This window comes from Melanotaenia boesemani, chromosome 17, assembly GCF_017639745.1.
Source record: "Melanotaenia boesemani isolate fMelBoe1 chromosome 17, fMelBoe1.pri, whole genome shotgun sequence".
NCBI classification, from domain to species: Eukaryota; Metazoa; Chordata; class Actinopteri; order Atheriniformes; family Melanotaeniidae; genus Melanotaenia; species Melanotaenia boesemani.
In genome coordinates this window covers 15184685-15198026 of record NC_055698.1, presented here as the reverse complement: position 1 = coordinate 15198026, position 13342 = coordinate 15184685, and the positions used below count along the sequence as shown (strand labels likewise).

Genomic DNA, 13342 nt, shown 5'->3' with positions numbered 1-13342 from the left:
TTCAGTCGACTATCAGCTACTTTGGTCTGGTCTGATGATCTCAGAGAACATCAATCGGTTTGTGTACTTTTAGCGTTAACGCAGCAGCTTGTCTGACATTATTGGGGCTAAAATGGAAGTGTGAAAATTATGTTCAATAATCAAGGCATACAGCCAGTTAGTGTTGTTTTTAACAACACGAAAAACTGCTTTCTTCACCTCCCATCGAAGTTGATATTGTATCTTTCCTTGAACGAGGTAAGTTAGCCTAGCCTCACAAATTTCCTGTTGCACGGATATTTGCATGTTTTCTATGTTTATTTCATGAAGATTAAGAAAAAGCTTTTAAATTATTGTTTATTTATCTTCAGCGTTGTATTATTTTAATGTATTTTTACTTGTACGTATACGTCTGGTGATTTCTTTTAGCTGCTTGTCAAAGTTACATTTCAAATGTGTCATGACTGTACAACCCCAAATCCAAAAAAGTTAGGCTGTTATAAAAATAGAATGCAATGATTTGCCAATATCATAAACCCATTTTTATTTCCAGTAGAACATAAACAACGTATATGGTGTTGAAACCGAGACATTTTACATTTAATGGAAAATATTAACCCTTTTTGAATTTGATCGCAGTAATTCATCTAAAAGCTAGAAGCACACAGAGAGCGCCGACCTAAGCCGTAGGGTCACTCACCTGAGAAAAACCCCCAAAGGCCCAGAACCTCTATATTTTGAACCTTCTTGATCACCAGATCCAGAATATAAAGATGATCTGGGTCAGTCAGTGTTGGATTTTAACATCTATCATAATGTCATTCATTCATTCAACAGACAGACGGACATACACCCCCGAAAACAAATGTAAAAAAGGTGGAGCAAGTGCTACAAAAGGCTGTAAAAGTAATTTGGCACAACTAAAAAACAACGGTGGAGCATTTGGCAAGTAATTAGTTAATTCGCAACAGGTCTGTAACATGACTAGGTATAAAAGGAACATTTCAGATCCTCTCAGATGTAAAGATGAGCAGAGGCTCACCAATTTGTAACAAACCATCAGAAAAGTGTTTCTCCAAAGACTTGGATAATAAGGCATTATTTTCTACTGGAACTCGCTGCATTGGGTCAGGGACATTTCCAGAAATCACTGAACACAGTTGACTTTCAATCTACAAATGTATAATAAAACTCTATCACAGTGATCCCCAACCCTAGTCCTCAAGGACTGGAGTTGGGGATCACTGCTCTATCATGCAAACAAGTCACATGAACACAAAAAAATGACACAGTTATCTGGCCAAAGCCAGTCTAAAATGGTAAAAGGCAAAACTGTTCTGTGATCTGATTAATCAAATTTAAAATCAAAATGAAAATTAATCAAAATTTAAAATTTCCTTTTGCAAACAATGGCCACTGTGTCCTGCAAACCAAAGAAGAGAAATACCCTTTGGCTTGTCATGAATGGATGGTATAGGGTTGCGTTAGTGCTTGTAGTGTGAGAAGCTTACACGTCTGTGAAGACACTATCCATGCTGGAAAGTACATAGAGGATTTAGAGCAACGTATGCTTCCATTAAGACATGTCTTTCAGGGAAGCCCTGCATATTGCATCAAGACAACACGAAACGGGGCGGCATAGCTCAGCAAGGTAGAGCGGTCGTCTTGTAACCCGAGGGTTGCTGGTTCGAGTTCTTGTCAAGGTGTCCTTGGGCAAGACACTGAACCCCTAATTGCTCCTCGGTGTGTGAATGTGTGTGTGAATGGGTGAATGTGATGTATAATGTAAAGCGCTTTGGGTATCATTCCAGGTACAGTAAAGCGCTATATAAATACGGACCATTTACCATTTAAACCACATACTGCATTCATCACAACAACATGACTTTGCAGGAGAAGAGTGTGGGTGTTGCCCTGCCTGCAGTCCAGACCTTTGACTAATAGAAAACATCTAGCGCATCATGAAACAAAAAGTCCAGCAACAATGTACAGGACTGTTGAGCAGGTACAATCCAGAATAGCCCAACATTTCTCTCAAATGCTGTTTTCTTTTTTTTTTTTTTTTTAGATGTGGTATCAGCGAATCCAAAGTGAGCTAATACTTTCCATGAAAGGATTAAAATGTCTCTGTTTCAACATCTGATATGTTTTATATGTTCTGAGAATACAATATGAATTTATGAAATGTGCAAACCACTGCATTCTGTTTTTATTTGCATTTTATGCAACTTTTTTGGATTTGGAGTTGCAGATTAAGTGAGGTTAATAATATCAGCATTTTTACTAGAATAAATAAATGTCAAAAACAAGTTTTAAATGACTGTCATCAAGGTTCTGTACCTGCTCGGCTGAAGATATTAATCAGTCTTAGCAAAGTAACAGTATTTGGTGCTCAGAATTTTCAGCACTTATTTCTATTTTGAGAAACTTATTTTTGTAGTAGTTCCTTCACAGCCTCACATGGTGGTGACAAAGGACTATGAACCACATGCCTTTTCTCTTGTTTTGCTGTAATTAAAACAGGATAAATGGCTAGAAGCCTACCTGACAAAGGCCTGGGGCTTTTGGTTTTACACCAGAAATAGATTACCGTACATAAACCAGAGAGAGAAAGACACAAAAAAGGCAAATGAGACACAGAAGAGTTGTAATTGAAGAGATGCAACAATGACCACAAAGACTTGAAGAAAAGCTACAATGGAAAAAATTTAGAATGAATCAAAAGTAGCATAGATGTTACACAAATCACTTTCAGAGACACAGTTCATAAAAAAAATTAAAAAAAATAAAAGCAAATCAGACTGTTTTTAGTTTAAGCTTTGGAAAAGGCAGGGAATAGAGAATGATCATGATAAAAGTTTTTCATGTATTTAAAAAAAAACAACCTATGCTAAAGCAAACCCTTTGTACTTGTTGTAGAACCAGGCTTTGGAGCTGTCCTGGGGCAATGGGCCTCCTGTGTTCCTCAGCTGGACTCAAAGCAAAACTACCTCCAGCCCGGAGAACCACAAGGTGGAATTGTGTCGGCAGCTGGGAGAGAAGCTGGGCTTAAAAGATGGAGAGCAGGTAGAGCAGCTTTTGTTCTTTGCTGCGGTTGCTTATAAGAATAAACATTTTCTCATGACAACAAAACTCTAAATCTTTTGTCACTGTAAAGTATTTGTTTGTAGGCTGAAACAGTGTTAGAACTTACTCAGTAGTTGTGTGGTTTTCTTTAGGGCTTTCTACGACCATGTCATCAAGTCTCATCATTGAACCAGGTGTTTGTGGAGCCCCTATCATCTGATGACTGGGAAATCTTGGTGGGTGACTTTTAAAACCTACAGAGATTTATTGACATTTTCTTTATGCAGTCATGCAGTACTTTAAAAATCCCCCTCCGGGCATACTTTAAACCCCTAAAACCCCTTTGGTAGTCATGAAAATAGCTATCTGGATTTGTCATTTTTAGACTAGTTGGTTTGTCACAGTTCCAAAGGAGAAATGTTCAATATGGCTCCTTTTAGTTTCATACAAGGACCATATGTACATGTTAGTTAGAGAAAAATTTCATCAGGGATAGTTCTCTGAACTTAAACCACAATTAATGCTGCTGTTTATCATCTGGTTTCTTATGGAAGAAAGATGTCTTCTGATATATTTAGAGATAATCTCTCATCATATCAGAAGGCTGTTAAAGCAGCTAAAACTAAGATCTTGTCTCAGTAAATTTTTAGAGAGCCCATGTTTTATTTAATACTATTAATGCGATGATCAACCTAACTGCTACTTTCCAGGATCTCCTGCAGTCTGTGAGAACGTCTAAGTTTTTTATTGACCAAATTGATGGCATCAGATCACAAATCAGGGTCTCTGACTGATCCTTCTGTCCCCTCAATTTGCTCATCTATTTTTGACCACTTTAAGCCTGTGTCCCTTCCATTTTTTAACTGACGTAGTGTCACCTGAAGCCTTCATGGTCTGGTTTGGGCACTGTTCCCTCTCCTTTGTTAAAAGACGTCTATGTTGTCGTTGGTCCAAGTCTCCTGGCTATAAATAATATCTGTCTTGTGTCTGGGACTGTCCTTAATCACTCGAATCATGCAGTTATTCAGCCTCTTATTAAAAAAAACAAACTTAGAACCTCTAGTTTTAAGTGATCTTTTATAAGTTATGGACTCTGGAGACTCATCAATTTTAGTTTTCCTAGATCTCATTGCTGCCTTTGATAACATTAGAATAAAAGGAACTGCTTTAAAACGGTTTAAATCAGGGCCACTGAATTTGGTCCTATGAGGGCTGTAGGCCTGCAGGTTTTCAATGTGTCCCTGCTCCAACACACCTGACTGAAATTAAATGGATCCAACAGCCTATGAAGTTGTGCAGTGACTCCAGTGATGGTGAATTCAGTAGACCTGGCTTAAATCGTCTGTTATTTTAAACATGCTTATAAATAAACTTGACTTGACTTCCATGATTGGCACTTCCAGGAGCTTCACAGTTCTGCACTGGAGCAGCAACTACTGGATCAGATCAGAGTGGTTTTCCAAGATGCCGTATTTCCTGTTTGGGTGGACAATCATACAGTTATCTACATTAGAATAGGTCAGTGTTACTAAAGTTATTACAGTGTATTTTTTCGTTGTCAAATAGCCTGATAAATTGCTGTTGTCATTCTTAAAGCCTGTCCCAAGTTATACCTGCTTATATAAAGCTGTTTTAGTGTGATGTTATATCCATAAAAAAATTTCATAAACATAGTATGATCTGCTTTATCGCCACACAGCTTCACTCTCTCCGTGTGTGCCCTATGGTCGTCTGGAGCAGTTCACAGAACTTGTAGTGTCTCCGAAGATTCGTGCTGAAACTGGCAATCTCAGTGATTTTCCTGTGAGATCCAGCCAGAATCAGCAGTTTCACACACAGCACAATTTGAATTACTCCTCCCCTTCCGGACCATCATCAGATAGCGCCGCTTGCATCCCTCCCAGCCGCAGGTGGGGTGGCATCGTTGATCTAAAGAGCTTATTTCATCATATGATAAAGGGAAGCTGTGACGCAGTTAGAGAGCAACCACCAGTACCCGATGTTCCTGCCCTCTTCCCTGATTCTATCTTCAGAGTGTGCAGTGTGCCTCCTGACTCTCTCTGCACCATAAGCCATGTTGCTACTGGTGTTATTCACATATTTCCTTGGAGTCCCTGTTTGAATGCCACACTAAGTGGAGTTCAGTCTCCAGTGACATATGGCCTTCTTTCCAAAGTTCTATCCCCTAAAGAAGCCAGAGACAGAAATAAGCAGGCCATGGAGAAAAAGAAGGCTGTAGGAGTTGGCAAAGATGATGCTCCTGATAAAGAAGGAGGAGAAGTGAAGAAAGAGGAATCCATAGTGGTCAAAGCAGTATGCCATGGCACTGAGATGCTGGTTGGCAAGAATTTTCAAAGAAAGGGACAGATCCATAGTGGAAAAGTGTGGGTGAGTAACATGTAACAGAGAATTATATGACACAGTTACCCACATTACCTATTATGGGGTTATGTAACTTTTACTATAAATTCAGTCCATTATTTCAAATAGAATTTTTTCCTTTTTTTTTTTTAGATCCCACAGCCTCTCACCAGCAAGTTGAATATCCAGCCATATTCAACAGTAAGAATTAAACCTGTGAAAACAACCATCAAAGTAGCTTTAAATATTCGCCTGCAACCTTTAAAACCTCTGGTGAGCACTGGAACACACATCTGTGGTTGTAATGTCTGATTAATGTATAAGTACACCAACTTTTAATTTCTTCAGAGTTGCAAAATAATTGTTTTTCCTGCTTTTCTTTAAGCCAAATCTAATCTTTGACATTTTCTTTCTAGCCTGAGGAGAATGATGAAGAGGTCCAGACAGCTTTCCTTGGTTGGCTGCACACACAGAGTCACCAGCCTTTAGCCTGTTTGACTGAACGTTCTGGCACCATCCTCTTACATGGAAATGATAGTGAATAATTTCCATATTTCTATATTAAGCTTACGAAATTAATTAATGACCCCCCCAAAAAAGATATAAAAACCCAGAATATTAAATACCTAAAAGGCTAAATTCATAATAGATAAATTCATAATAAATTCTTTTTTTTTTCACAGCGAAGTTGGAGTTTGCTTTAACTGTGCTGAAACCAGAACCACAGAACGATCCTCCAGACCAGTTGTTCCTGCTAGCACCCACTGTTCTCCAGAATGAAGACATACAGGTATTGCCATGCATTCATTGAAACTGCAGTATTGTAACATATTGTTTTGTACAAACATGAACAAAGCTGTTTTTTCTTGCTATTTTTATAAGGTGTGTGTGTGTGATTTGCAGTTGCAACTTTGTGTCACTTTCAGGTAGACAGACAGCCGGTAGAAGTGCCTGCTGTGAAAACTGTAGCTGGAACGCCTGAACCACAGCTTCCCTCCCTCAGTATTCTTGGGTAAGCTATTTCAGCATCGGTACACCACTGCTTGGATCTTTTTCAGCATTTATTTAATCCTTTGTGCTCACTTTGCTGTCATCTCACAGCGGGATTGATGATCTCAGTCGCAATGGATTTGAGTTTATCACCCACAGCCTTCTGGGTACTCCTCTCTCAAGAGAGCTTGGCATCACTGGATGGGGACTACAAGGAGGAGCATTACTCATAACTGGTGCCAAGGTGTTTTTTTTTTTTTTTAAAGATAGCATTTCAGTTAACTATAAAGGCGCAGAGAATATGGGATTGGAAAACACTGATATTGGCTGGTATTTGCTTACCTAAACTATGAAATACAGTCACTGTATACATTTATTTTTATTAGGTATTGCTTTGTTAAGTCTTTTAACATGGTATCATATTATTTCTTTTCACAGGGAAGTGGGAAGAGCACTTTGTCCCGAGCTCTCTGCAGGAAAGCCAGAGAGGAGCTGGATGCACATGTGGAGGTGGTGGACTGCAAAAAGCTACAAGGTCAATACAGATTCCTGAAAGAGACAGTGCACCAAAAAAACAGCAAGTTAAATTTTAATGAACTTATCTGCAATTTTTTTTATCAGGCAAAAGGGCAGAAACAGTGAGACAGATCCTACAGGATGTTTTTGAACAGGCTCAGTGGAGGCAGCCCTCTGTAGTTCTACTCGATGACCTGGATCATTTGACACATACACCAACCTCACCTGAACATGAACATGGGCCTGAGGCACTGCTGCAGCAGCATATTGCACAAAGTATACAAATAAAAATCATACTTTTAAAACTGTAGATCTGTGAAAATATCTGTCACTTAAAGGCCTTCACGGTGTTATTCTTGTCTGTTTGTGCCTGCAGGTCTGAAAGATGTGGTGGATGAACTGGTGGCTCACTCCAGCATGGTGTGTGTGATCATCACCAGCCAGAGTGAGCACTCCCTACACCCTTCTCTGACAGAGGTGCAGGGCTCCCACTTCATCCAGGGATTTGTAAACATCCAGCCACCAGACCAGGTCTGCACTCATCTCCACATGTACAAACACATATACTTAAAATGACAAACAAAAACAACCTGTGTTATTGTTTACAGGCCCAAAGAGCTGAGATCCTGTGTCATCTGATCCAAAGGAAGTTCTTCTTATCTGAAGAGTCCTTGCACACTCTTAATCTCGGGGCTGTTGCCAAGGAGACAGAGGGATACACAGCCCAAGATCTTGCTGTGCTTTTGGAGCGTGCTACCCATGCTAACAGAATGCACACAGGACACAGTGACCATGGTATCAGAAGAACTGCATGCACTGCACCACAATATAAGAAATTCTAACTTATTGCACCACATTCACATATTTAATTTGTGTCTTTTGTCTATCAGGTGTGTGTCTGTCATGGAGAGACTTTGCACAGGCTCTGAAGGGATTCACACCTCCCTCATTGTGGGGTGTAGACCTTCACACACCAAGTGGAGTTGGACTGGAGAGGGTAGGAGGGCTAAGAGAGGTGCGGCAGCAGCTAATGGACACCATACTGCTCCCTGCTAAGGTCAGTTGAGTGTTGCTAATTACAAGGTGAAAGCATGTGTTTTACAGTTCCAACATTCTGCTACTGCAGAGCCTTGCAGACATTTGTCTACTTGTTGTCTACTGCCTCTTGGGTGCAATATAAAAAATAAGTGGAGCAATATAAAATATGGATAAGAATACTGGCTCAGCAGTTGAGCGTTGTTACCAGCAGGCACAAGCGGGGCTTTGCATTGTTCATCATAAAGATGGAGCTCCTATGTGGGCAGTCAATTTCCAGTTTGAGTGAACTGATTTTCCTGCAGCTATATTACCCTTAATTTTATCTCTGGCTGAGTATCTTTAATCCTTTTCTCACTGAAAGCAGAAACCAGTGTTAATGGACACCAAAGAAGGACTATAAATCATATTTTGTCAGATTATAGCGCCTGTGAACCTTACAGGAGTGGAACTAATAGAATTAAAAACACATGCAGTAACTGTATAACCACAATTTAGTCATCCCTAACACTGTCCCTATCAATAGTCTTACCAAAGCTAGAGATAAGCAATGAATGTAGACGGATAAAAAATAAACGCTGTCATTCTGTTTTCTCTGGAATAATGTAATAAGATGAGGCAATAAAATATGAATACGTTTTGTTTGGAAAAACAAGAGTTTGGATCCCCGAACCATTCATAAATGTATGTATTATTCTGTTAAGATTTTTATCATTATTTTATGGTTTGATTATTCCACTTCACATATTCATAAAGATGCTTCCAGCTGATTAGGAAATGATGGGGAGTGTTTTGGGATTTTGAAGGAGGATTTGTTCTATTTTTACTTTTTAATTTGTTATGTTTCCGACCTTTTGTGCTGCTGTCTGGAACAACCTGATCCTTGTTCCAGTTTACCTAAATGTAAGCCTTGTGGCCTATATATAAAAAAAAACCTATAACATGCAGGTCAAAAAACCAAAACAAAACAGATGTAATGCTTTAAAAAATAAATCAAAATTTGTGATGACATTTTGTGTATCCACAGTATGCTGTCCTCTTCTCCAATCTCCCTATCCGGCATCGCTCTGGAATTCTGCTATATGGAGCTCCTGGTACAGGGAAGACACTGCTGGCCAGCGCTATAGCCAAAGACAGTGGTATGAATTTCATAAGCATAAAGGTAGGCTGGGTTGTGGGTTTGCATAGTGAAAAAGAAGTCTGTGTACTTTTCTTTGAGAACACAGTGTACCTCTTATTTCCCTGTAGGGACCTGAACTTCTGAGTAAGTACATTGGAGCCAGTGAACAAGGAGTCCGTGATGTCTTCCAGAGGTGAGTGAATATTTTAACTCCCAACTTTTTGGGTTAACTTTTGATGATTATTTTAAATGATATCAAGTATTTATAGTAAGTATAAGCCCCTATAACATGCATGTTATTACTTCTCCTTTTGCCTGATTCAGGGCACAAGCTGCCAAACCATGCATCCTGTTCTTTGATGAGTTTGACTCTCTGGCCCCAAGGAGGGGCCACGACAGCACAGGTGTAACCGACCGTGTGGTCAACCAGCTCCTAACCCAGCTGGATGGGGTGGAGGGCCTACAAGGTAGTCATCCCACTAGCCCATTACACTTTGTATTATATGCACTGTCTTATGAATGTAAATTGTTATAGTTACCAATTGTGTGTATTAGGCATGTTGGGTGCAGACGTTTTGTCAGCATAACAGCGGATTGAAGACAGATGTGTTCAGTTTCTTGGGGGTTTCTGTGCTGGAATTTTTCTTGGCCCAGTACAGTGACTGTGGGGTGTCAACTTAGTTACTTAGCAACCTCAGAATGACAGCAAGGCACCATGATGAGATATGCACATGATTAATAAAACACACTGTTTCCTGTTCAGTAATTATTGAGCGATAAATTAAAAAATAAGCATTTCTGAGTCTCCATGTTTTAAGGTCATCACTGACAGTTTGTTACTGTCTCTTCTATGATTCCACGACCTGCATAGACCCATAAACACACGCCCAGTCAGACAGACAAATAAAATAGAGGCCAGTAATTAACGTGTACTGGGTCGGCAGTGTTTCAGGTGGTACAGCAGGTCGCAGTTGATGCTTGTTGGTCTGCCATGGTTCCGTTAGTCTGTCCCAGGGCAGCTGTGGCTGCACATGTAGCTTACCATCACCAAGTAATAATGCAGAGTGGATGAATAATGGATCCAATGTAAGCGTTTTGAGTGCGGTCATTAATGAAGTGCAATACAAATCTAATCCATTATTATTATTATTATTATTGCTGTATAGTAAATGGGAAGTGTTTTAGTCATTCTGCTCATGGTTGGACTTTCGGAGAGTGCAGTTCTACTGGATGTGTCAGGAAGGACATACGGCGTGGTGGTGAAATCAAACTCATCAGAGGCTGCGTCTGCAGTTTTGTACAGATGTCTTTGTACTTGGCAATATGTTGTGACCCTGTGGATGTGGCTTACCTCTTTCTGTAGATACAGCAATGCAGTCACTCATGCAGATGCAAAAATACGTGTAATTAACTCCTCCTATTTGCCTCTGTAGGTGTATATGTGCTTGCAGCCACTAGCCGTCCGGATCTAATTGACCCAGCTTTGTTGAGACCTGGAAGACTCGACAAGTCCCTCTACTGCCCCCCTCCTGACATGGTGTGTTGATTTAAAATCCATCATCAACACCATTCTTGACAATGAATTTGTAAAAGGAATCTATATAATGCTGATAATAACTCCAGCGTCCCCTTGTGTTACATTTTCAGGAGGCTCGTGTAGAGATTTTGAAGGCTCTGAGTGCCGGCATCTCCCTGGCTCCTGATGTTGACCTAGAACAGCTGGGAGCAGTGACAGAGCAGTTCACTGGTGCAGACTTGAAAGCCTTACTCTACAATGCACAACTGGAAGCTGTTCACAACAGCTCAGTCACAGACACACCACATGTAAGGCTCTTAGAGCACTCATAAGTCTCATGAGCTTCCTGTTGGTCAGACCATTTTCAAGTTATTAAAGTTCACATTTATAGCAACTATATATAATATAACCTAGATCCTTTATCAGATTATAACAGGATTCAAGTCCTCTCCCAACCACAGTGATTTTATCAGATACATTAAACAGGAGCCATCTGATGCAAAATAAGCTTGACCTGTTTTTGCGTGTGTATGCACTTTTTGATCCAATATTTCTGTTTGACAATCAGGAGCTGACCTCTGGTTCAGATAGCGACATAAGCCTATCGTCCATGATCTTCCCACACAACAGCAGTGGCTCAGATGATTCTGTTGGAGAGGGAGACCAAAATGCAGGACTGGACCAATCCATGGTTCTTCTAGAGTCAAGTGAGCTTCAAGCAGAGGATGAACAATCCCATGGCAATGTCTGGAGACTGTACTTTGGAAGTTCTTACGAGTCAGAGGTGGGATACTCACCGATTTCAATACTGGTGAGCTCTAACTGCACAATAACAGAACTTGTTTTTCATCCCCATGAAGTCATATTTAAAATGTTAATGTTTGTGTATGATCTGTCTTACTCTATACACTGATATAGGATCAGGTTTTCATGTAATCTTTAATAATAGTTCCACAGGCTTTTTGAAGATTTGTCTTTGGTTGTCGGCTGTTTTTTTTTTCTCACTAATCTTCAGTCCAGTCCTTGCACCTATCCTTTTTGTTTAGTAAGCCACTTGACCTATGAATCATTCCAGCATAAAAAATGTCTAATTTCAAGTGGTGACTCAGGTCCACTCATAAAAAACAACAAAACATTTGTAATTGTATTTTTAGGCACACTTTGTTACCAGCAGCGTGCTAAAGAGACACTTTATTTGTTCAGATTTCCGTAGTTGCTTATATGAAAATGACAAACAAGGCGATTCCTAAAGAGTTCGAGGTAGTAATCAGTTGACTGCAATGTGTAGATTCACCACTAGATGTCGCTACATCTTAACCATTGAAGCGCTTTTGTATTTACTTACAGTAAATATGAAATCCTAGAGCATTTTCAGTATGTAGAATATCCTGAATGGAGCAGGTCAGTTACATGGTTTAAACAGTCTTGCATTTTACAGAACTCGCAGTGCATCTCTGGGCCAACCTCAAAAACACACAACTTAACCGGTGGATCAGTCCGTGAGCCAGTCAGCAGTCTCCCTCCTGCTTACATGTCCTCCATCCAGACTGGATATGAAGAACTTGGCCAGGAGCAGCTGGAGCGCCTTCAGCAAGACATTAATAATATAAAGAACAGCTGCAGGAGAACCAATGTAAGTAACAGCTGATAGAAAAACATGTAAAAGCTGTTTTCTCTTTGTTTTTTCTCTCGCTTTCTACATAGCTGTTTCTGTTGGCGTTTAGTATTTCCATCTTGTTATTTTAGATCAGGGATTTTAAATCCTGGTCCTGGAGGTTGTTGAAGCAGAGAAACTTATGGCTAATGTGAAACTAGATTGTTAAACAGTGTGTGTAACTTCAAACAATGTGACTGATTTATGCAATTTTGTGTAGGAAGAGTGTGTCTGGTCTCATTCAGCCTCCAGCCAACCAAGCCTGCTTCTTTCTCTGGCTCATTTAAACGCTGCTATGGCTGTGACCAGACCATCCCTCAGCCAGGCTGACTGGAGCAGATACACAAAACTGTAAGTATTGGGACATCAGCAGCTCAGCAGCAAAACTGACACTGGTAAATGGGTTTAGATTTTAAACCTTATCATGATCCATGTAACTCCTCACCTACAGTAGAAAGATGTTTGAAAAAGGAAGAATATAACTCAGTCATATAATCTCTAATAATGTTCAACATTGTTTTTATGAAGTGACTTTTGTGTATTTTAAACAGTGTGTTAATACAAATATATTTATTTATTTTAGGTATGAAGACTTCTGGGGTTCAGGAAAAAGAAAATCTCATCCCTCTGTCACATTTGAACCAGGAAAACGTGTGACTTTAGCCTGACTGCACACATTAATCTGACACACTTGATTCATTACTTACCAGTTAATACAATGTTTGTATAATTTGTTCCTACTGATTTCATGATAAGTAATTTAACTGCTTGGCATGTAATTACTGTACATATATACAAAGCCAGATTATAAATAGTATAATTCTCAAATGTAAATTATTTGAAATATTTTCTGTTTACACCCACTGAATGAAAACAGTAAATGGTTCCTAATGAATGATTCAAAGTTACTGAATCTTGCTGTTTAAAATGGTTGCTTTTTTGAAAATCCAGAAGTACTTTTAAATAGATTTTAAACAATCACTTAATAAATAAATAAAGGCTCTGCTCACCACACGGGTGTCATCATTTATGCTAATTAGCACTTTGCAAGATATGGGGAGTTATGCTGGGAAGGAACCCAGTTAGAAAACTGTTTAAATGATTA

General features: G+C 39.5%; 1 protein-coding gene across 2 annotated transcripts; it reads left to right on the top strand.

The window, feature by feature from the left end:
* The first annotated feature begins 44 nt into the window (after positions 1-44).
* On the top strand, positions 45-13241 carry pex1 (peroxisomal biogenesis factor 1). Of its 2 annotated transcripts, none has more exons than XM_042011869.1 (24): positions 45-237; positions 2899-3045; positions 3198-3281; positions 4449-4563; positions 4745-5433; positions 5560-5679; positions 5823-5943; positions 6090-6196; positions 6333-6418; positions 6508-6640; positions 6835-6931; positions 7018-7188; positions 7289-7443; positions 7521-7707; positions 7803-7969; positions 8975-9109; positions 9196-9260; positions 9392-9534; positions 10501-10604; positions 10715-10891; positions 11152-11367; positions 12022-12216; positions 12458-12588; positions 12821-13241. In XM_042011869.1, the coding sequence occupies exons 1-24, from the start codon at positions 130-132 to the stop codon at positions 12903-12905; spliced, it is 3738 nt and encodes a 1245-aa protein (XP_041867803.1). In that variant the 5' UTR covers positions 45-129; the 3' UTR covers positions 12906-13241. The 2 variants fall into 2 exon arrangements, with proteins under 2 accessions (XP_041867803.1, XP_041867802.1); XM_042011868.1 differs by having other exon boundaries at positions 11152-11394.
* Positions 13242-13342: the final 101 nt, after the last annotated feature.